The sequence below is a fragment of the Eutrigla gurnardus genome (genome assembly GCF_963514095.1).
Source record: "Eutrigla gurnardus genome assembly, chromosome: 8".
Taxonomy (NCBI): Eukaryota; Metazoa; Chordata; class Actinopteri; order Perciformes; family Triglidae; genus Eutrigla; species Eutrigla gurnardus.
In genome coordinates, this window is record NC_139922.1 from 16944728 (window position 1) to 16968440 (window position 23713).

The 23713-nt window shown below is 40.4% G+C and overlaps 1 protein-coding gene across 16 annotated transcripts in view; it reads left to right on the forward strand.

The window, feature by feature from the left end:
• Positions 1–98: 98 nt before the first annotated feature.
• ubr4 (ubiquitin protein ligase E3 component n-recognin 4) overlaps positions 99–23713 on the forward strand; it is a 48223-nt gene continuing 24608 nt past the window's right edge. For 6 of the 16 annotated variants that reach the window (XM_084016426.1, XM_084016436.1, XM_084016434.1 and 3 more), the window contains exons 1-45: positions 99–238; positions 2858–2955; positions 3071–3174; positions 3444–3573; positions 3862–4007; positions 4400–4499; positions 4703–4844; positions 5064–5188; positions 5423–5547; positions 5690–5749; positions 5988–6178; positions 6310–6409; positions 6848–7000; positions 7287–7404; positions 10442–10629; positions 10815–10971; positions 11098–11183; positions 11321–11490; positions 11695–11974; positions 12268–12400; positions 12978–13057; positions 13151–13279; positions 13579–13761; positions 13893–14015; positions 14145–14374; positions 14631–14749; positions 14832–14929; positions 15293–15450; positions 15568–15774; positions 15877–15978; positions 16057–16157; positions 16349–16736; positions 16892–16955; positions 17127–17318; positions 18149–18219; positions 19552–19744; positions 20412–20645; positions 20739–20909; positions 21021–21203; positions 21642–21800; positions 22093–22245; positions 22381–22608; positions 22848–23005; positions 23131–23305; positions 23474–23675. In XM_084016426.1, the coding sequence (XP_083872552.1) occupies positions 114–238; positions 2858–2955; positions 3071–3174; positions 3444–3573; positions 3862–4007; positions 4400–4499; positions 4703–4844; positions 5064–5188; positions 5423–5547; positions 5690–5749; positions 5988–6178; positions 6310–6409; positions 6848–7000; positions 7287–7404; positions 10442–10629; positions 10815–10971; positions 11098–11183; positions 11321–11490; positions 11695–11974; positions 12268–12400; positions 12978–13057; positions 13151–13279; positions 13579–13761; positions 13893–14015; positions 14145–14374; positions 14631–14749; positions 14832–14929; positions 15293–15450; positions 15568–15774; positions 15877–15978; positions 16057–16157; positions 16349–16736; positions 16892–16955; positions 17127–17318; positions 18149–18219; positions 19552–19744; positions 20412–20645; positions 20739–20909; positions 21021–21203; positions 21642–21800; positions 22093–22245; positions 22381–22608; positions 22848–23005; positions 23131–23305; positions 23474–23675 (6832 nt within the window). In that variant the 5' untranslated portion in view covers positions 99–113. The remainder of the gene's footprint in view (positions 239–2857; positions 2956–3070; positions 3175–3443; positions 3574–3861; positions 4008–4399; positions 4500–4702; positions 4845–5063; positions 5189–5422; positions 5548–5689; positions 5750–5987; positions 6179–6309; positions 6410–6847; positions 7001–7286; positions 7405–10441; positions 10630–10814; positions 10972–11097; positions 11184–11320; positions 11491–11694; positions 11975–12267; positions 12401–12977; positions 13058–13150; positions 13280–13578; positions 13762–13892; positions 14016–14144; positions 14375–14630; positions 14750–14831; positions 14930–15292; positions 15451–15567; positions 15775–15876; positions 15979–16056; positions 16158–16348; positions 16737–16891; positions 16956–17126; positions 17319–18148; positions 18220–19551; positions 19745–20411; positions 20646–20738; positions 20910–21020; positions 21204–21641; positions 21801–22092; positions 22246–22380; positions 22609–22847; positions 23006–23130; positions 23306–23473; positions 23676–23713) is intronic. The other 10 variants (XM_084016427.1, XM_084016428.1, XM_084016432.1 and 7 more) reach the window with 3 other exon arrangements.

Sequence of the window (23713 nt, forward strand, 5' to 3'; positions counted from 1 at the left end):
ATGAAATGATGATGTTGACCTGACTGTAGTCGGATTGTCAGCGCCCCCTGTGATCGACTTTCACAGTTTCTTCTTCGAGTACAGTAGCGAGTTTTTTTCTATGGGATTTCAAGATGGCGTCGAGCGGAGGAGATGGGGAACACGAATGGACAGCGGCAGTACGGCCGCTTTTATCAGCTTCGTACACCGCTTTTGAAACGAAAGAGCTACCTCAGCTTATTGGGTCTATAATCAACAGGTAACCGGTTACATGTCAATAAATTGTGTGCCTTAATTTGCTCAAATACGAGCCTATGTATTCACGAGTGGGCTAACTGGGTAACTTGCTAACTTAGCTTGGTTGCTTAAGTTCCATGGGAACCGTATCTAACGTTAGCGGTTAGCAAGCTACTTGAGCTTAACTTGTGCTTACATCGAGTCATTTGGTGGCGTTAGCTATATGCTAACGTTAGCTAAGTTACTCAAAATGCTATTCAGCTAGTCATGGCTGATTAATCTTGAACTGTTTGAAACAAGGGTCGACTTATGACTTGTGGACATATATCTTTAATGTGGTATTACTGCAATCCAATCGCCAATCACCGTCGCAGTGTAACGTTTAGAAAATATGCTTCATCATTAGCTAGCTAACAGAAACATTAGCCAGCATGCTAACCAAGGGGCCTTCCAAACGGAATGGGCCAGCCACAATAATAGTTGACTACGTCAGCTAACTTTAGTTGGATGTGTTTTATTCGGTTGTGCTGTATTCTGAGCTTGTCATATCCAGTCTACTCTGGGCATGTCAACGGACCATTTCTACATTCACGTTAGCTGATTAATAAGGTAGCCAGTCAGTTTAACGTTAGCTCCTGTGTGTCTGTGGTTGGGCTGGAAGTAGGCGGGGACCTTTTAACATTACTGTCTCCTTATTTGAGGGTGGTTGATGGGTCCCCGCGAAAATATTGTTAGTAAAACGATACCTTGTTGATATGTTGTTTCTAAATAAACGTCAAGATAAATGTCTTTAGGGGAAATCTGTCACGATTGTGGTAAACTAACGTTACAAGGAAAGGGTGCAGTGCCAGTCACGCAGGGGAACTTGTCTTTGGGGACGAGTCTTTAGGCCAGGCATAACGTTAATCATTTACGGGGACCTTTCATTAATCTTCTTGTAAAACTAGAACATTTCGCCCTGCAAACTACCAATCCATCGCCATCAAGTGATAATCAAATCAGTGGTCCCTACACGGTAGTCAGATTGTCACTTGACACTCCTTTGCAGTAGTGACATCAGCTGACCTCCCTCTGGCCATTTAAACAAGCGCTTCCTCGATAACCAACCTGCAAATATATGCAGTGATAGTGATAGTGATACTGCTACCAGCAGGGCTGTTAGTTTCGTTTTCCAATGAAATTTCACTTTTGCTATTGCTCACTCTGGAGCTGCAGTATTAAGCATTTTCAGAAATGTTTTATTGACCATACAGGCATTTTCAGCATTGTGAGCATGAGTGTTTGATTATGCCCATTGAGTTGTGCCAAAAGTAGTGTGACAGATTTTTACAGCTGGAAAGTTTGGTTGTCAATGTAGTGGGTGCTTCATCTCCAGCAGCACATTTGAGTGATGTATGATTAGAAGAACCGTAGACTGTGTCTTGGTGAAAAACAAAAATATAGGTCTTTCAATTATTTAACAATCTCTCATTTTAAAGAAGAGAGCAGAAGCAGTTCTGGCTGAAAAAGACATTAGATTGAATAAACAGTAGCAGGCATAATATTACTATCGTATGTCTCTGTCACAGATATAATTGAGAAATTATATTAATGTCCTTGTACCATTTCCCAGTGGACAGTTTATGAAGTAGATGTTAGCATGTTGACTAAGTGTTAGTGGGAGCCATTTGTTTCTTTCACCCTCATAACATGCAGCTTGGAAAAACAGATTGTGTTTTGTAATTTTAGAGAGCAAATATATTTTTTCAGGTTACGGGCACATTGAAGTAATTTCTTAAACTTGATTAAATTGATATATCAGAGGCTTCAGAAAAAATCACTAGTATAGATGTATAGATAAGGAAAGAAACACAGTTTTCACGACCTTATGAAGGATTGATGCTCACAGAGTCGGCCACACAGGTTCGTCTCCACCAACAAAGACGGCCTTCCTTCTGTCTGGATATATGATCAGATCGGATTGAAGAGGTGTCATTTTGCTAGGGCAGCTTGTGCCGGTACTGGAAAAATGGCGTAGGACTCTGCTGAGGAACATTACTTCAGAGCTGTGTGTTTCCATGTGTTTGACACAGAACAGGCTAAGCTTAACTGCATAATTAAACACAAACTGGTTTTCCCTAGTGACAAACGGCGAGTAGCTAACAAGCATCTCAGACATTTTAGAAAAGACTGCATAACAGTGTGCTCGGAGGCATTGCTTTTACCTGAGGACAACACACAATGTAATGTCATACTGACACGCAATGCCAGCCAGTGTGTTTTCTTTTTTTATGTGATAATATATTTGTCATTAATAACAAACTAGCATGGTTTGTGAAATAAATAGAGGTGTGCCTATACAATTAAAAATTATTTTTTCTCCTGGTTTGTATAGGAAGCTTTATTTATTGTGCATCAGTTAGCATCCACAAAAAAGCCAACAAACACAAAATTCTAAATTAGTCTAAAGGTAAAATGGCACCAAATTTGATGTCCTACTGTTTTAATTATCATCATTTCGGTAGTGTTAATAATGACATCTTTGTGCGCTAAAGGCTACCTGTTGATTGTTGGTAAATGTTACTGGTGATATTGTGAAAAATGTTATACACAAATTCATATTCGACCGTGTTTAATAAGATATTCCACTGGTCATTTGCAGTGAATCAGACATCCTCCACCACGACAAACAGTATGAGCCGTTCTACTCATCATTCGTGGCACTCTCTGCACACTACATCACCACAGTATGTGGGCAAAGTATGTATCTTTTCTTTTCTCTTCAGTGTTTTGTCTACTGCCATTCAGCCAAAATATATTAATGTTTCAGTTTGTTTCTTCCAGTCAGCAAATAATTTTTATTCTGTCTCTCTAGTACCGAGAAATCAGCTGTTGTCAGTTGCTGCAGCTTGCAAAGTATTGATTGAATTTTCATTGCTGCGCTTGGAGAACCCAGATGAGGCATGTGCGGTATCACAGGTGAGAGAAACAAACTTGTAATGTAGGACTGCATTTAAATTACCTTTTCCATTTTAAGGTTATAGGACCAGCAACGGACAAAATGTAGCTATGTTTTCTCTGTCAGCACTTTGTCTCGTTTCAGTTGTGTTGAATTTTTTTTTTAATTTAGAAGATTCAATTATATATTATCTTGCTTTCTGTCATGTGTGTACTTTTTATGTTTTGATAGGACATTATTTACTATATAAACCACAAGTTAAATGGACCAATACTGTTTTTTTCTTCAGAAACACCTGATCCTTCTAATAAAAGGACTTTGCACTGGCTGCAGCAGACTAGATCGTACAGAAATCATTACTTTCACTGCTATGATGAAATCTGCCAAGTTGCCTCAAACCGTCAAGACCCTTTCCGATGGTAAGTGTGTATTATTTAAACAAACAGACTATTTAAAAACCGAGAGATCAAGTGAGGCATCCCACTGAGGCATTTTGACTCAGGGATCATACATTGATATTTATTTTATTAGTTCCTTAGTTTCCTATATTTACTATTTTGTCTGGTGTAGTGATTGTTCATTGATGTTGTTAGTATTTGTCCATACTGGAGCTAAACAAATGACAGAATAATCCTTCAGACTGTTTTGCAAAACAAATCTTCAAAGCTTTGGTATGTTAAAAATGTCATTCCTTGTTCGTTTAATAGTGGAAGATCAGAAGGAGTTGCCCAGTGCTGTGAACCCAGAGCTTCGACATAAAGAAGTACAAATGAACTTCTTTAATCAACTGACTTCAGTTTTCAACCCTGACCTTACCACCATCTTGGCCTCCCCGTCAGCATCACACATGCAGGCAAGTGTTACAGACCAGCCGTTCGTCTGTCTGCTCCTCTGTCATCACTAATTGATAGTGATCTTTAATTTTCTTCTCTTCAATGTTTATAATGAAAGTAAACATATCTGTGAAGATTCCCAGTCATCCAGGTCATGGTAATCTTTGAAAGCTTTATCGTCGGCAACTGGACAAAAAGTTAAATACCAGTCAGTTAGAACTGAAGAAGCCTCCAGCATGAGAGGTGATGTGTCTTCAAAAACCTAAAGCAAGTCCAGTTGCCTATGGCTTTCAAATAACATAAACTTGGGTTTAACCTATATTACAATTTGCCACATATGAAATTAAATTTGACATACAGTTGTACTTAATTATCACGATTGTTATGTTTTTCCATCTCTCTCCAAAAATAGGCTGAGAGTGATTGCGATGACCAAACCACAGATCAAGCCATTCAGGCCAAAATGAAAAATGCCTTCGTCTCTCAGAATGTGTCAAGCTTACAGGAACTTGGTGAGTGGTTATTTCTTTGTTGTTGGACCCTTTTGGTATATGAACACTAAGCTTACAGTTAAACTGTTTAAGTATCTTGATTTTAAAGTTTAATAAACTTTCATGTATTATCGAGTAGTAATCTATATAGCCTAATAAGTATATCAACTAAATATAATCATCTCTCCTAATAATATTTTTTTCTCGATAATTTGTATTTCCAGGTGGGTCTGAGAAGTTGCTACGAGTGTGCCTCAACCTGCCCTACTTTCTGCGTTACATCAACCGTTTCCAGGATGCTGTATCAGCCAACTCCTTCTTTATCATGCCTGCCACAGTGGCTGATGCCACTGCTGTCCGCAATGGGTAATTATTTCTCTCAGGCCTTGTGTATTTTAGATTATTTATTCTCCTCTTCAACTTTTCTCATTTGCTATCTCTGCTGATTCTTAACACATGTAGGCATGATTTACTGTTCCCCATACTTTTGTGTATTTTGTATGTGAAAGACTCTTTAAATGTGCATGTTGCACTTACTCCCCCCAAATGTTTAATTACCTTTTTTATACTTAAACCCATACCCAGATTTCATTCACTGGTGATCGATGTAACCATGGCTTTGGACACACTTTCCCTGCCTGTACTGGAGCCCTTGACACCTGGGAGACTACTGGATATGACCGTGCTGGCTTTGAGCTGTCTCTATGCTGGTAGGTGATAACTCTCTGTAGGTAAAACACATTTAAACTGTCAGTATTCAAACTGCTATATTCTTCATCAAACAAGGAGGAAATGTAGATTTGACAACGATATAGTTTTAGTCTACGAACAATCGACCAAAATGTAGTGCAGCAATATAGTGTGCTTCCCCCCCCCTTTGATCAAAACCTGAATGTTACAGTATCGAGTCAAAGTGGCAAATGTTTTTTTTTTACCGATTTTAGGTGTGAGTGTGGCTACTTGCATGGCCATTCTGCAGGTAGGTAGCGGCTTGCAGCTTCGCTCCGCCTCCACTGGGACTAAAGAGGAGGACTATGAAAATGACGCGGCTACAATTGTCCAGAAATGTGTGAGTATTATTAGTGCAACATTTTAGTTTTTTTAGCATTTTATCAGATCTTTGGCTAAAATCAAATCTCTAATGAATGCCATGCCAGCATGCATACAGCTAGTTTAAATGGTAACAAGTACAACATTTGTGTTTGCAACAGCTGGAGATCTACGAGATGATTGGACAAGCCATCAGCAACTCCCGCAGAGCTGGAGGAGAGGTCAGTAGTATGTTGAATTAGTCTTGGTAGAATTACAGCTACCCAGGATATTTACAAATCTAGATGGTATTATTTTCAACACAGTAGCCACAACTTCTGTACAAGCTCTGAAGGTGGACCAGCTTCTCATTTTAGTGATGAGCTGCTTCCCGTTTTTGTGACGAGAGCCTCTCGCTTTTTTATAAAATACATTTTTGCTGATATATATATATTTCTTTTACTTATTTCTCTACTGCAGCATTACCAGAACTTCCAGCTGCTTGGAGCCTGGTGCCTTTTAAACAGCCTGTATCTGATTCTTAACCTGAGCCCCACCGCCCTGGCGGATAAGGGCAAAGAGAAGGATCCTCTGGCTGCCTTGCGTGTCCGTGATATTGCTGCTCGCACCAAAGACGGTGCGGGATCTCCTAAACTTGGTCCTGGCAAAGGGTAAGTTTTGTCTTTTAATCATCATCAGCAGTTTAAATAATGAAGTGAATATGTGCACAATGGTTACTGCAGTGAAATGTCATCGTTTCATCTCATCTCGTAGTCATTTTCAATTTCCTGTTTTCCTTAAGGCACCAAGGGTTTGGTGTTCTGTCCGTTATCCTGGCAAACCATGCTATCAAACTTTTGACTTCGCTTTTCCAGGATCTGCAAGTTGAGGCGCTGCACCGGGTAAGACGAACAAAAAAACACTTACTATTTGTTGTTTTTAAGTAAATTTCCATTATTTTACATGTGTACATGTAGATGTTTTACATTTGTACTTGTTACCAACATCACAGCATATCGTCATTCTAGTGATTGTAGACATAAAGCCTCTGCTGAAAACATTATGATGAAAGAATTGCAAAAGGTCAACGTGTTGTTTAAAGATTCATAATACTTCCCATACCTCAGTTAGGCATATCATGTCCTGTATTTTACTGTAATAATGAATCAATTACTAATTCACTGTAGCTGTTTTTTATACAAAGCTAAACTTAAAAACATGATGTATTGAACGTTGGTTAATTAGATTGTTTCATGTTTAAAATGTTATTAAAATGATGCAAACATTCAAGAAAAACCTGAAACAACCATATGCAAAAGGAACCTTCTATTTTTTGAAAGCCATGTTTCCAGCAGGGCTGGGTGAGTGATGGACCACCAGCTGAACTCAACATCATGGCACAGAGCACTTCCATCCAGAGGGTCCAAAGGCTCATCGATTCTGTGCCCCTGACAAACCTACTCTTCACCCTTCTCTCTACTTCCTACAAAAAGGTAAAATCATTATACTTTTACCCACCTGTAATTTGCATTATTGCAAGCTATGTGATTAATGTTCACAGATGGATAGAAAGTGCTTGGTGGAATATGGGGAAAAAAGAGACATAGGTGCAGCAAAACATACATATAGTCATAATAGATACTGTGATGCAAAATGTTGTTTTGGCAGCTGTTTTTGTCCTCTTCACATCGCCCCATTAATAAAATTGGTGTCTGATTAAAAAGAGTGTGAAAACTTTTACATTTTGATTATCAATAAGACTGTTTTTGCTTCCACCAGGCTTGTGTTCTCCAACGCCAGAGGAAGGGCTCAGTCAGCAGTGATGCCAGCGCTTCTACAGATTCAAACACCTACTATGAGGATGATTTCAGCAGTACAGAGGAGGATAGTAGTCAAGGTACTTTATCTCTCTGGATTTAAGCAATGACATCATTCCCTAAAATTGAATTCATGTTCAAAGTTCACGAGTATGCACTTGCATAGCAGCTGTAAAAAACAAGAAAAAATTAAAACTGGCTGTTGTCTGGACAGCATTTTTACTTCAATCATAGCTCTGATTGTGAAAGAAAGTTTCTGTCCCCTGCTCTCTGTGGTGCTGCCTTTAACCATTTAACAGCGTCTCTGCTTCTTAACCATAAGTGCAATAAAGTATGGAAGGCAGTAAAGCAATTTATAGACCCTCTTACTGACCTAAAATGCAGAACTGCTATGTGTGCAAGAGTATGTCGAGTTCTTCTAATATTTTTGTAGCTTGTTAACAAGGACATAATGTCTGGAATGAATTAGTCATATTCCAAAAATTAACAAAATTGTCATCATTCTAGGGATTGTGAAGACACTCGCCAAACATTTTGTCTATTATTTATCGCTTACGGTTATTGACAGGGAAATTGCATAGTGTGCTCCTAATACATTTGATGGAAAATAAACTATAGGAAAGTATATGTTGACCAACAATCCAAAATCCCAGAAGCTTTGTGAAAAGGCTTCATGGTATGGCTCAGATTTCTTTCCATGACCCTGGATGAAGATGCTGAAAGCAGAGTCATGTTTGTGTTTTTCTCTGAGCTCGTGCTGAGTTGTATCAGGGAAACAGGTGTGCCGTCATTGGATCAGTCAGTCAGGTAATGACAGCAGTGAGAGGGTAACCACGTACATACGCCCACAGTAATGTAATTTACATTTTTGTCCCTTCATCACACAATGCGACAGTATAGTTGACTGTCTACTATTTCAGCAGAGAGAAGACAGGAGAAGACAAGTGCAGCTTGTATCTCAGGTCAGCAGTTTTCTGTCCTCGGGGCAAAGATTTCTTGTCCACTTCACTGTCCTAGATTCATTTTGTTTTTGTATGTCTCACAACTTAGGCTCTGAGCTGTACTAATAGCCCTAATAGCTTAGATAATTACGTAGTCACAGATGAAGAGGCTTTGGCAAAACAGCCCCTAGTCTGAAAGATTTATATGATCAATGACAATATTTTTTGTCAGAAAGATTCACCTGTGGTTCAAACCGTAGATTGTTATTGATACCAAGATTTACTATAATAGGACTAAATGTTGCTTCCCTGTTGAGTAAACATTTCCTCAGATGCTTTCAAGAGAATGTTAAAAAAAACAACAACATTGCCCTTTTGTCATCATTCTGAGCTCCTGCCTTGATTAAAATTGAATGCAGGCTTTTTGTCATAAAAATGTTACATTTTTTATTGTACATTTAGTGATTTATCAATAATTAGGTAAATGGTTAAAATTATTGTGGTACTGTGGTAATATTACCTAGCCCTATCTTAGATCATATTCATTTTTTTTTTTAATCATCACACTTACTTGCCATTGCATTACTTGTCACACATGTTGGAAAATGTCCGCAATACAAAAATAATTGTAGGCCCCTTGTCAAAACAGTGGTATTATTCTTGAATACTATGAATTCAAGTTCTGCTCGTAAACTTTGGCCTTGAACACACTATCCTACATATTGCTGTCACCTGAAACGTTTTGATTCTTGAATGCTGCATGCAGATGTGAATATCAACTTAAAGTGATATTCTTTTAACACTTAAGTTGTTTCTTGTTTTTGTATTTAAATTAATCTGTAGATAATTCAACTGGGTGTATCTGCTATAAGATGCTTGTCAAGTCTAATGTTGCTTAAATATTTTTAACTGATTCATAGATACTGAAATAGTATTGTCCAAGGTTAGAGGCTTTTAAGTGGTTGAGGGAAAACTCAAAAGCAAACCGCTGAGAGCTACTGTGTTGCAGGGTTAACGCTATGTGGCTTCATGTGGAAGGCTCAAAGAGGGCTTTCACAATTTGTTGTGCCCATGCAACAAACGGCATTTTGTAGTTTGTTGCCGGTCTTGGATTCCCTGTGTAGGTTCCTAGAGAGGAACTGAGGATTCCATAGTTGTGGGAAATGCACATTTGGGAAGCGATGGTGTGTGTGAATAATGCTGTTTTTTGTCTATTGCTATGTTTCTTTTCTATTTATATGTATTTTAGCTTGAAATGGACTGTTAAAGCTCTTTATAACTAACTATAGTATTATTATTATTATTACTAAAGGGGGTTGATTGTAAGGATGAATGTGATGGCCTTCCTGAGCTTAACACAAGTAGCGTTTCTCTCCTTGTCGTGGACTGTCCATGACAAGACAGTTTGAGCTTGAGGTAGCGGGTGTGTACATGGTAGCAGGTCACTAGATTGACGCTTGACTTAATAGTCATATAATCGGATCTGCGGACACTTTTTACACTGGTAAAGAGAGGAACATGGCTACTCTCTGAGTCTTGGCAGAGTCCCCTGTCCTTGTTTTTCATAGCACCCTTATGTAACCAATCAAGACTCGTTCAGGTGACTGTATCTCGACTTAATCCAAAAATGTAGGTGGTGTATAATTGCAGGAGATTTGTTTTTCAGTATCCCCCATATTTTATCCCCCATTTTTGAACCAGTCATCCAGGGTAAGGGGCATAGATCTTTATTACACTATGCTTTGAATAAAAATGTGTGATGTCTGGAGTTAGTGTAAAAAATGCTACCCAATAAACACAAATTAGCAAAAAGGTGTTAATTCATAAGGCCAGAAAGAGGTGGGTCAATACACCCTCAACCCCAATTGTAATTATTGTTTCCCTACCTGTTATAATTTACTTGGGTGGGGAAAAAAAGTAAATACACTAAATGGGCTTTCCCTTATTGGCAGTGATAAAAAACATTTTCCATGTTCTTTGAGTGGATATTCACCAACAGGATGTCACGATTCACCTTTTTGCCATCTTGTGGCTTGTGTCCACCACCTGCAATGTTGTAGGTGTCACTAGTTTGAAGCTTTTTACATTTTGCCTTTTGATCACATCTTGCAAGTCATGGGACATGTCTCATCCCCTCTCTAAGGAATGAATATAGATGATTTGTCTTTCTCTGCAGATGATGACAGCGAACCCATCTTGGGGCTTTGGTTCGAAGAGACAATTTCGCCAACTAAAGACAAAGTTGCTCCCCCACCCCCTCCCCCACCCCCACCTCTGGAGACCTCTCCCAGACTGAAGAGCCCCAGCAAGCAGAATCCCAGTGAGAATGGAAATATTTTAGCTGGACGTAAAGATCCAGAACTGGTGAGGACAGATTTTTGTGTACATTATAACATACAGAATAATGCTTCGGCATTCCAGCGTAAATGGAACATGTATTTTTATGCAATGCCAGTGTACCTATTGACATGTCTCTCATTGCAGCTTATTAAAGCATTTTGGTTTTAATGTGAGACAACCCAGCAAATCATAATTGTTTGTTCATATAGTTCCTCAGTTTAGCCTCCAGCATTCTGAACTTCATCACCACTTCAATGCTCAAGTCCCGGAACAACTTCATCCGCAACTACCTGAGTGTATCTCTCACAGAGCAGCACATGGCTACGCTAGCCAGCATCATCAAGGATGTCGATAAAGATGTCAAAGGTACACCGGGAAAAACATACCGCATCATGAATATTACCTCAGATTTTACACTTATCCCTTTTTCTTGACTTGGTGGCTAATAAAGGAGGCAACCAGTAATTGATTAATGTATTTTGTTCTCCACAGGCTCCTCAGATGAAGCGTTTTCTCTAGCTCTGTATCACTTCAACCACACCCTGGTAACATCAGATCTTCCATCCCCAGCCCTGCAGGTAAAAGGAATTTCTTTGTTTTGCCAGTATCTTGTTCACCAGCACCAAAAGTCTCTGCAAGTAACAAGTAATATTTATTGTGCGTATAAGTGTTTATTCAATGTCACAGACTTATTTTTGTTTCTCGTCATTCCCAGAGCACCCTTCTTCAGCAGTTAGGTGTTGCACCCTTTTCAGAGGGTCCCTGGCCTCTGTACATTCACCCCCAATCATTATCAGTGCTCTCCCGACTTCTACTCATATGGCAGCACAAGGCAAGCGTACAAGGAGAGCCAGATGTACCCGAGTGCATGAAAGTCTGGGAAAGGTATGTCAACCATTGTAATTCTTATCTACCAATTCAAGAACAGAGGGGAAACACCTTGTACAGTGCTGTGGTCTAGAAAAATGTGGGAATATATAGAGGATGTTCTTGTTGAAACACATACTAGCTCAGATTTGATCCGCTAATGTTTTCTATTTTGACCTATTTCTACTTTCTGCTCCCTGTCTCCCTTTCTTGCTCTCATAGATTTTTGGGAACGTTGAAGCAGCACACTATCCAATGTTCTGTGCATGGAGAAGACGACCTTAATGTAGAGCACCTCCAGCTCCTGCTGCTCCTTTTCCACAATCTGTCAGAACGTGGTCGGCGCTCAGTCCTCACCCTGGTAACCCAAGCCATCACCGAAGTGGCACAGAGCAAAGACTCCCAGCTGAAGGCAGTGCCCCTCAACCTGGCTCGCCTGTGTCTTGTTTTTGATTACCTGATGCGTCACTACTCCAAGGCGCCCGTGTACCTTTTTGAGCAGGTGAACTACTTATTTTTTTGGTTGCTTAGGTCTGATGGTAAATTGCATGAATTAAGTAGTAGTTCTGTCATTTTTATTTTTTATTTGTTACTTTATTTTTTATACTTTTCAAGTTAAATAGATATGTTGATAATACCACTGATTAACATAGTTCTATGGTTTCCAGATTTGGTAAAGTTTTGATTTGAGTAGTATAAATCTTTTATTTTTTCTAATGCTGACTCTTTGAATACATGTAACAATGTATGTGGCACTGGAATATTAGCATCTCTCTGTCATGAATGTTTTTATAGGTGCAGTATAACCTCCTGACCCCGCCATCAACCGGACCGACTTCTGTTCAGGAAGGTGGCAAGCGAAGTGGCCTCCCACTTTACTATGGATTCAAAGAGGTGGAGGAGAACTGGGCCAAACACTGTTCAGGAGGTAAGATCAATGATAAAAAATGTAACTTTTGACAGTATGACAGTAGGTACAAAAACACCACTCGCTTGGCCAGTGCTTTTGCCCACCACATGCATCTTTTTTCTTTTTTTAACAGAACCAACGATTAGCTGAGAAAAGGTTGTCTAATTGCTAAAGTAACTGGTTGTTTAAAGTATTCACCTTCGTGGCATTGATCTCCCAACATTTTATATCGGTGTATTTCCTTTTGAGCTATTTGCAGGGAAAGGTTTTTCATTCATATTGAGTGTAGTTTGGGTCTTATAAAACATCATAAATGCATTGCACATATTGTATTTACATATGTGCTTGTTCCTGTGCCATTATGCTGAACACTGTTGTTTGTGCTAGGTATATACAAGAAAAAGACCACAATTAAACAAGAAAACTAAAGCAAAAACAACAAGGAAATTTAAGAGACTGTCATCTTAGCAACTTTCACATATGTATTTCATATAGTCTGTGTTCTTGTGTCTTATATGTGAAGAGGATGTGGGTGGTGTGGTATCAGATGAGAAAATTAGCTTTCCCTGTTTTCATGCATTTCAACCTTTCTTAGATTCAAACGTTCAGCCCAAATTCTACTGCGTCCTTTCCCCTGAGGCATCTGAAGATGATATCAGCAGACTGGACAGCAAGGTGAGACTTTGACTGCTAATGGATGAACAAATAGGTAAAGGAGAAAATAAACTTCTCATTGTATTCAAACACAACTTCTTCTTTTCCGGGTAGGTCTTTCCAAAGCTGTTCAATGGAGCAGTTAAATATGATGAGCTGTATGCGTGGCTCATCTCACTCCTGGTTGCAGGCTCTCAGTTTGATACAGCAAGAAGACAGGAGAACAAGCCAATCACTCCTATGGTAAGAACGCACCACATGTGCACCAAACCTTGAATAGGGTAACCAAGTCCATGATGCAGGTGGCATCAAAGTATTGCTCAAACTACAGCAAGAACTTGTTGCAGTGCTTTGTTGCAGACTTTTGTGGCTCCACCCTTTTTATTTGTCATTCACCAATAATATTTGCATGTGTGCAGTTGCTTACTTCCATGACAAAGATCCATAATGTGCTTCAAATAAAAGTATTCCAGTTGTTAGATTTCAAAAGCCTTTTAATGTGGATGTGAAAACAGTGCATGTCTGTTTACCACCCTGCACAGGAGGCATGCTCCCTTCAGTACTACTTCCTGATACTGTGGAGGATCCTGGGTGTGTTACCACCCTCAAAAGCCTACATGGAGCAGCTGAAGTCTGGCTGCAGCGATCCCAGTGAGAGTGACATCCTGCACACACTGCGATGGTCCTCACGTCTCCGGGTGTCTACCTATGTGAATTGGATCAAGGTCTGTTGACACCTGAATGTCCTAAAGAATGCTAATTCGAATGATAGCTGCCAAAAAACAAATGAATGGCTTAAAATATTACATTTTCAGTTCATGTTGATATATCACTATTCTCATGTCATTACTGACAGGAACACTTGGTGAAGCAGGGGATGAAAGCAGACCAAGCAGCCTCTCTCGTTGAGATGACTGCTGCTAAATGCAGCACTGTTAAATACGATGTGGAGCTAGCAGAGGAGTACATTGCCAGACAGGTAATGATTATAACCGGGGGCTTTAATATTATAGTACATTTCAGTTTATTCAAGAAAGTTTACCGTCACATTGTCCAAACTAAGTTTTAAGCACAACTTTCACTCTTTGACGACTTGATTCTGTTGCAGATTTCCACCTTCTCCAGTGTAGACCCAAATGCCATCCTTCCATTTGATCAGTTACCCTCTCTACAAGCTATCTATACACTGGATGCAGTCATCTCTAAAGTGCAGGTTTCCCTTGATGAGCATTTGTCTAAGGTTGCCATCGAAGCAGATGGCCACAAGTCATCTGAGGTCACAAAGAACCTACTGCCTGCCACACTACAACTCACTGATGTTTACACAGCATTCACAAGGTGAGAAAGGGATCACTACATTCTGCACTTTGCTTAACACTGAATGTTAGGTATGCTCCCCTAGGTCATGCATTAGGACTAGCAAGCCTACATCTAAGGATGTGACTGAATTAACTGCAGGGTTTACTTTTACTTTGCTTTTGCTGTTGGTGTTTACCTGTAAACCTGCTGTAAACCTAAGAACAACAAGGCTCAATCTGTAATCACTCATCTGTTTATCCTAAATTAATGATTAAACTAAACTTGCCATGACTAGGTCTTACCTCCTAATGAACATCCCAGAGGAAGGGGAGAACAAGCTTACAGATGCCAAGCTCCAAGGTTATGCTGCAGTTCTGTCCATTGGCTCCACTCGCTGCAAGGCCAACTTGCTGGGTATGTGAACGAAAAACTGCACTGGCACATTCACTTTAAAAACTTTTCTGAATGCTCACATTTTTTTAATGAAACTTCACAGGTCATAGTATTATGCAGAACCTACCATCAGCTGTACAGACAATATGTGAAACTTGGAACAATATCCACACCAATGAATTCCCGAACATTGGCTCATGGGTACGTGAGTTAAGTTGTTGCTTATGGTTCATTTTGACTCCCTCTTTCTAAGCACTTTATAAGTAGACTAGGAAATCTCCTGACCACTACGATTTTTTTTACAATTATACCAGTAAGCTGGTACTATCCTTTCAGCGTTATTTTTATTTTATTTATTTTAAGGTAATTGTTTATTTTTATTTATTTTTTTGTTATTAATTATTGAATTCCAATTTTAATCATTGTGTGTTTTGTACTGTCCTATCTATATCTGATTTAATTGGTGTATTGGTATATTGCCGGGCACAACTCAGCATGCCATTAAAATACAATAATTGTACCTGCAATTATGTGACGGATAGTCTTGTGTTTTTTCATTCACAGCGAAATGCATTTGCCAATGATACCATTCCATCAGAGAGCTACATCAGTGCCATCCAAGTAGCTCACCTGGGTACATTGAGTTGTCAGTCCTTGCCTCTGGCCTCCTCTCTCAAACACATTCTTCTCTCTTTGGTTCGCCTCACTGGCGACCTCATTGTGTAAGTGCTTGTCCAGTCCTATCTCAAATCCTATAGCATAAAGTATGTGATAAGTAAATGGTATTCATGAAAATCCTGTAAACCAGATTTAATATTGCTGTGTTTTTGTCTCTGTAGCACAGAGGAGCTGAATCCTTCACAGGTTGTGCGCACTTTGCTGCCCCTACTCCTGGAGAGCAGCACAGAGAGTGTGGCAGAGATCAGCAGCACCTCGCTTGAGCGCATCCTTGGCCCATCAGAGTCAGATGCTTTCCTAGCTCGCATTTACGAGCGCTTGGTGACCGGTTGTTACAACATCATTGCCAATCACTCCGACCCCAACAGGTACACCATGTGTGACATGATTATTAATTAAACTTATATTCAGATATATTTGATATTAACGTCAAAATGTGTCGTGTGAAACGGCTGTTTCATTCTTTTTAGTGGTTTAGATGAGTCTGTGCTTGAGGAATGCCTTCAGTACCTTGAAAGACAGCTTGAGAGCAGTCAAGTCCGCAAGGCCATGGAAGAGTTCTTTTCATTCAGGTATCTGCTCATCTGAAAGTATGGCTGCATTATTACACATTTGTACTGCTACCTCACTTATTTTGTTCTGATTTCTAGCGGTGAGCTTGTCCAGATTATGATGGCGACAGCCAACGAAAATCTATCAGCCAAGTTCTGCAACAGGGTGCTGAAATTCTTCACCAAGCTTTTCCAGCTCGGTAAGTCTACCGTTCATTTCAATCAAGTAGAGCTATCAAAAGGCTGAGGTTTGCATTAAATGAGACACTTTTCGATGATCCAACAAACACTTTTTTTAAGCATACTGATGCCTTATAAAAAATAAAAGAAGTGTTTAAAGCTGAAGATGCATCTGATATGTCAATAATCCTCATGTTGCTCTTGTTCCCAGCGGAGAAGAGCCCAAACCCCAGCCTGTTGTGTCTGTGTGGCTCTCTTGCCCAGCTGGCCTGTGTGGAGCCCCCTCGTCTGCAGTCCTGGCTAACACGCATGACAGCCACCCCACCAAAGGACTCAGAGCAGCTGGAAATAGTACAAGAAAACCGCCAGCTGCTGCAGGTGCTCACCACTCATATTGTGCGCGACAACAGCCAGGTGGGCGAAGGAGTGTGCACTGTTCTCCTCAGTACACTCATTCCCATGGCAACAGACATGCTGGCCAATGGAGATGGAACAGGCTTTCCTGAGCTGATGGTCATCATGGCCACACTTGCCAGTGCTGGGCAGGGGGCCGGTCACCTGCAACTGCACAGGGCTGCTATTGACTGGCTGACCAGATGGTAAGAAATACGTTTCACAGACATGCTGTAGCCAAATATAATTTACATCAGGTAACTGCATGATTATTTCAGTGCAAGGGCTAATGTCACCTACAAAATTACTTGGTAAACAGACTCTCACATTCATTTTAAAATGACTCCATTTCTTTCTGCAGCAAAAAGTATTTGACACAGAAAAATGTCGTGGAAAAAGTGAGCACAAACTTGTCCCAGGGAAAGGTATGTTTTCCTATTTCTTAATATATTTCACACATTTATAGAAGTCCTTTATTTTGACTTCATCCAGGTGTAATTTAATTTTAACACTCTCTACCATTTTGCATTTACTAAGGCAGTTATAAGCATTTTTTTTGCCATTAACATTAAATAATTGATGTTCCCTGATTTCAGCACGCTAGCATGCTAGAATGCTCCTGCCACATCATCTCCTATCTGGCTGATGTGATGAATGCCTTGCGGCAAAGCAGTGGTCAAGGCACCTCTGCACTGCTGATGGAGGGAGAAGAGAAGGCCATGGAAGTGGACTCGGACTGGGTGGAGGAACTTGCAGTAGAGGAGGATGATTCCCAAGCTGAGGACTCTGTGAGATCTCTTCCCTTGATTTCTGTTGTTTCTCTTTTAAAATGGGGTCATATTTTCTAAATTTGTAGCATACAGACCTGAATATAAAATTATATGGAATTGTTGTGAAAACTACTGCAGTTTACATTGTGTATAATACAGTGTAATTTCTTTAATTGTTTTAACCAAATTGAAAAGCCAAATTCCATCCATCCATCCATTTTCTTCCGCTTTATCCGGGACCGGGTCGGGGGGGCAGCTGCCTGAGCAGGGACGCCCAGACTTCCCTCTCCCCGGACACTTCCCCCAGCTCCTCCGGGAGGACCCCAAGGCGTTCCCAGGCCAGCCGGGTGACATAGTCACTCCAGCGTGTCCTGGGTCTTCCTCGGGGTCTCCTCCCGGTAGGGCATGCCTGGAACACCTCCCGAGGGAGGCGTCCAGGGGGCATCCGATACAGATGCCCGAGCCACCTCAACTGGCTCCTCTCGATGCCAAATTATTTTACAAATATGCATTCTAACCAATCTTAGGAATAAAAAATATTGAAAAACAACATTATACTTTAAATCTGATGCAAACCACTTGCCATAAAAATGGTTTTAATAGTAATTCTTCCACTGCAGGTTGACTTATAAGGAAAATCCCTCTGGTTCAGGTGCATAGTGTGTCTCCGAATCTAAATCATGGCACTGTACATGCAAACAAAAATTATAAAGATAACATACCATGACATACATTTCCAGGCAGTGGCAGGCAGTGCAGTGTGGAATATTTTCTTAATTAAGATGTCAGAAATTCTGCTAGGGCTCAATAGAACAATGTATCTTAACTTGTATGTTATTTATTGACAGGATGAAGACTCCCTTTGCAACAAACTCTGCACCTTCACCATTACTCAGAAGGAGTTCATGAACCAGCACTGGTAAAGAAAAGTTTATTGTTCATTTGATTTGTTTTATTGTTGAGTGAGACCAGGAGTTGTTTCTTTCTTGTAACCATGATCGATTTAAGTTTTATTTTTTTAGCAGATGTTCTGTTTCAAGCTACCAGCCTGTTGCCCCTGAAAATAGATCAGTCCCACATGAACCCTTTAGGAACTAACTATTTCAGCCTTTTGGGCAAGAGATGTATTACTTGCCAAACTTACTTATCCATAATGGAAAATATAGGTATGAAAGTGACATTCTCTCATCTAGTGCTGGGCGGTATGACCAAAAATGTATATCACGGTATTTTTCAAAATGATATCGGTTTCACGGTATTTGACGGTATTTTTTTTTTCAAGCACGACTGGGTGTTAACCTAATTTTCTAATAATTTAGAGAATAATTACTGCAGTAAATTGGCTTGGACTGACATATTTTAATGTCATAAGGAATGAATATTGTAGAAAAACATTAATGTCCACACTAGCATTAATGATGTGAAGGAATCAGAATGCATGACTGTTGCAGTCAAAATACAGAACCCTTTATTGTTTTGCAACTTGAAAAAACATCTTTTGTAAACCAACTGGCTACACAATGTAAACAATACGTCTCCTGTAACTGCAATATGAAGACTTCTTTATCCACTGGACATCAATTAAGGCAACATCCATAAATAATATTGAAACAAATAAATAAAAAAAATAAATAGTTCCACAGTTTGCTTTTCTTGTCGTAGGCAGTCCCCCTAGCAAACGCGTCTTTGAGTGACATTTGACTCGTCTCTTCTCCCGCAGTGCGAACAGCGGCTACAACTTTAGCCCGACGGCATTTGCAGAATATTGTTGTTTGTTCGACGTCGATTTTTCAAAGCCGAAGAATTTCCAAACAACAGACACGGCTCCTCTTTTCGGCACAAGTTCTTCTGTTTCATTGCTTGCTCGTTCGGAACTTTCGGCGAAAGTTTCGGCGAAAAAAAGAAATGGATAAACACGGCGAAAGTTTCAAGAAACTTTCGCCGTGTTTATCTATTTTTTCACCGCATCTTACGCTCAACACAGGCTGTGCTCTCGCATGCTGCTTGTTTGGTGCAGCTGCTAAACAGCCCCCTCTCAAACAATGTCCGGCGGCGCGACGTTCCGCCGCTCTGCGTTCCCGACGTTCATACGCTACACACTCACCGGTATTGGGGTATATGAAAAATGCATATCATAAACAAAAAAACCACCGGTATTCGGTATGAACCGGTATACCGCCCAGCACTACTCTCATCACTAAATTGTTTGTGTGATATAAACAGACTTGTCCCGTTCCCTTTCATTCCACAGGTACCACTGTCACACCTGTAAGATGGTGGATGGGGTAGGTGTGTGCACAGTGTGCGCCAAGGTCTGTCACAAAGACCATGAGATCTCCTATGCCAAATATGGCTCTTTCTTCTGTGACTGCGGTGCCAAAGAGGATGGCAGCTGCCAGGTGAGACCGAATACCTCAGGTCATCATGGAAAGAGAACAACAGCGGTAACTTTGGCTTGCAAGTCATTCCCCCATTGACTTCCATCCAGTCATTTCATTTGGTCAGGGTTATAGCTAGCTCACACATCTGGCCTGAAAATGAGAAATCCTATGAAAGTCTGTCTACATTTTATTTATTGAAAAGGCCAGCTTTTTTTTTTCCTAGTTAATCTTAAATAATGGACTTTTGAATTTGCATGTGATGATGAACAAACCATCAACTACATTTTACCTTCAGTTTATTGTTAGTTTGATAAGATGTATAATAGGTATTTTTATTTGTTCATGTTTGCTGTTTGTAATTCTTCTGTATCTTGTTATTGCAATGGCTCATAATTGATTTGTTCATGGAGTTAACAAAGTGACAGTATATGCTATTGGCATGCAGCAAATTCCAAATATCAATGATTAATAATCATTCATGATATCAGCAGTCTTGTCATGATTTTTATTTTTTGTGGAGGCAGTTTGGTGAACCAGCTCTATCTCTGACCTTCCTTTTGACTAACTATATACTCCACAATGTGAAGGAGCTAGAAACATTACAACATAGCAATTTATCCTAATTTTAGAGAAGTTAAACAGAACATGTATGTGCTCCCAGTTGTATGTGCATGCACATATCAACAATGTTGCTATTCTCACTGCTCTTCTTGTGTTCTATCATCTACAGGCCTTGGTCAAACGCAGCCCCAGCAGCGGCATGGGCTCCACCCTGAAAGAGTCTTCTGCGTTCCAGAGTGAGCTCCGTATGCCCGACAGTGCTATACGCCACCAGAATGCTTCACCTTCTGACAAGGGCAAGGTCACCATCTGTGATGGCAAACCTGGTGATGAAGACAGACCTAAGAAGAGCAGTGTCTGCAAGAGCATTGAGGGCTGCCAGGAAGAGTTGGTAACACAAGTGGTGAGAGACTCGAATAACTTCACATTATTGCACAGAGAGGCATTTCGGATTTGTTTTCTGTTTCAAGCTTTTGGCTTACTTTCTACACAACAGATGGGATCGTCCACTGCAGCAGTCATACTCGAGATGCTCATGTTTCTCATGGAAGCCATCCAGACCAACTTCCAGCAGGCATCAGCAGTGGGAAGCAGCAGCCGGGCTCAGCAAGCACTCAACGAACTGCATACTCAGGACAAAGCCGTGGAGATGACTGACCAGTTAATGGTATGAAGATCTGTTATTTGGAGTGATTAGACAAAACACAAGTCATTAGACCTTCACTTTCCCATTCCTTAAATCATTGTATTTTATGTAAAATGCTGTGCTTTTCCTCAGGTGCCCACACTTGGCTCTCAGGAAGGGGCTTTTGAGAATGTGAGGATGAACTACAGTGGCGACCAAGGACAAACTATACGCCAACTCATTAGTGCACATGTTTTGCGTCGTGTTGCCATGTGTGTCCTGTCATCACCACATGGCCGTCGCCAGCACCTTGCAGTCAGCCATGAAAAGGGAAAGGTAAGCTTCACAAGCCAGTAAGCTGAATCCAGTACAATAATAACAAAACAATCTTGAGTGGACAATTTTATTTAGATCTTGATTTGAAATCCACAGTTTAATTTATTTCTGTGGGTTTTTTGATATATCAGAGTTAAATTACCTCTAAAATGGAGCACCAAAACCAAACAAAGCTGTACTTTTGGTAATGCTACATGGTTGCAAATACATTTTAAATTCAAATCATTCTATCATTCCATACAGTAAAACCAAAGTTGCTGTCAGTATATTATTGTCAATCGATAGATTTAAATATAGTTTATTTCTACACCCTTTTAATGCGTATTTCCATTGTTTTTCCCATATTATGTTTATTGCTTTTGTTCTAATTGCATAAATCAGTCATCACACCGTGAGAATATCCAATGACCCATTTCCTGTGTATCTCCTTCCTCACAGATAACCGTTCTGCAGCTGTCCACTCTCCTGAAACAGGCTGACTCGAGCAAGAGGAAGCTGACACTGACCCGTCTGGCCTCTGCTCCAGTCCCTTTCACTGTCCTCAGTCTCACAGGCAACCCTTGTAATGAAGATTACCTGGCTGTGTGCGGCCTCAAGGTCAGAAAGCCAGCTTCTTTTTAATTTAAGATTGTTTTATGTTGTCTAATCGTATGTGTGCAAATCAACATAATATATGTACAATTCTAGAAACAGCAATGTAGTTATTTTGCTTGTGAGAGAAGACAACTAAGTTACCCTAGATTACAATAATGATAGAATTCAGAGAAACTGGTCATACTATTATCGCCAAGTATCTCCAGAAGTGCTTTTTTATATGAATTGCTGTGATATGTGAATTTGGCATTTGACTGTTCTGTTTTGTTGTTTTTTTCTTTCATTTTTTTCCAAGGACTGCCATGTATTGACTTTCAGCAGCACGGGCTCTGTGTCAGACCATCTGGTGTTGCACCCACAACTGGCAACAGGGAACTTCATCATCAAAGCGATTTGGTTACCAGGCTCGCAGACTGAGCTTGCCATCATCACTGCTGACTTTGTCAAGGTATGTAGACTTTTGTAGGTACCTTAAATCAGAATATGATAAAAGACCTATTATTGGTGATCTGATTGAAATTATCCATTGATTTGTGAGGATACTCATTGCTTGCCTTTTCTATTTGTTCCCATTGCCAAACAGATTTATGACTTATCAGTCGATGCCCTGAGTCCCATGTACTACTTCCTGCTACCAAGTTCCAAGATCCGAGATGCCACCTTCCTGTTCAATGAAGAGGGGAAGAACATTATCGTCATCATGTCTTCAGCAGGTTACATGTACACCCAGCTCATGGACGAATCCAGCAGTGCCCAGCATGGCCCCTTCTATGTCACCAATGTATTGGAGATAAACCATGAAGACTTGAAGGTAAGCGGGACATATACTTCTCACAGATTGGATAATGTACAAAATGTTATGTCAAGAGCAAAAAATATTGTTTGTTAAAAGGGTTTATACTATCGCAAGCCCAACAGTAGATTCCTGCTGTCATTGGAATATTTGATTGATTACATGTTTACACAATAGTTCAAATCAGTGTCTGAGATTTCTTGAAAATGAATGGCAGAAAAGCAATATTGAGGTAAATGATTTATTTGTGACTCCAGGACAGTAATGGGCAGGTAGCTGGCGGTGGTGTGTCCGTCTATTACTCCCATGTGCTCCAGATGCTTTTCTTCAGCTACAGCCAGGGAAAGTCCTTTGCTGCGACAGTGAGCCGCAGCACTACCGAAGTGCAGAGGCTCTTCCCCATCAACGTCAAAGGGTAACACTTCTTCCACACTATATACGTTCTCTTAACGTGCACCCGCCACTGCACTGGGAAATGTAATGGGTACCTGCACAAGCTAACTATGTCTCCATCTTTCTCTTGCCCCCTGCTTTCCTTAGCTCTAATGGCAGCAGCAGTAAGATATCGCCTGCTTTGTGCCAGTGGTCTGAGGTCATGAACCACCCAGGCCTGGTGTGCTGTGTGCAGCAGACAACAGGCATACCGCTTGTCATCATGGTCAAGCCAGACACCTTCCTCATCCAAGAGATAAAAACATTGCCAGCCAAAGCTAAGGTAAGGGCCACTTACTGACGTGGAAGAGTCACTAACAGGTTAGAACGTAGTAAATAGACCATTTGCTATCAGAAATGGTGACCTATAGACTGTTTCAACTGTCCTCTCTGAATAAAGGCAAAAAGGCCAAATCATTTTCATTTTTAAATAATATTCTCTTTTCCCCAGATTCAAGATATGGTTGCAATCCGACATACTGCCAGCAATGAGCAACAGCGTACAACCATGATTCTTCTCTGTGAGGATGGAAGCCTGCGAATCTACATGGCCAATGTGGACAACACCTCTTACTGGCTCCAGCCCTCCCTGCAGCCCAGCTGTGGCATCAGTATCATGAAGCCAGTACGCAAGCGCAAAGCTGCTGCTACTAGTGAGTGAAGTGCAATTATTTTGTAATCACTAGATATT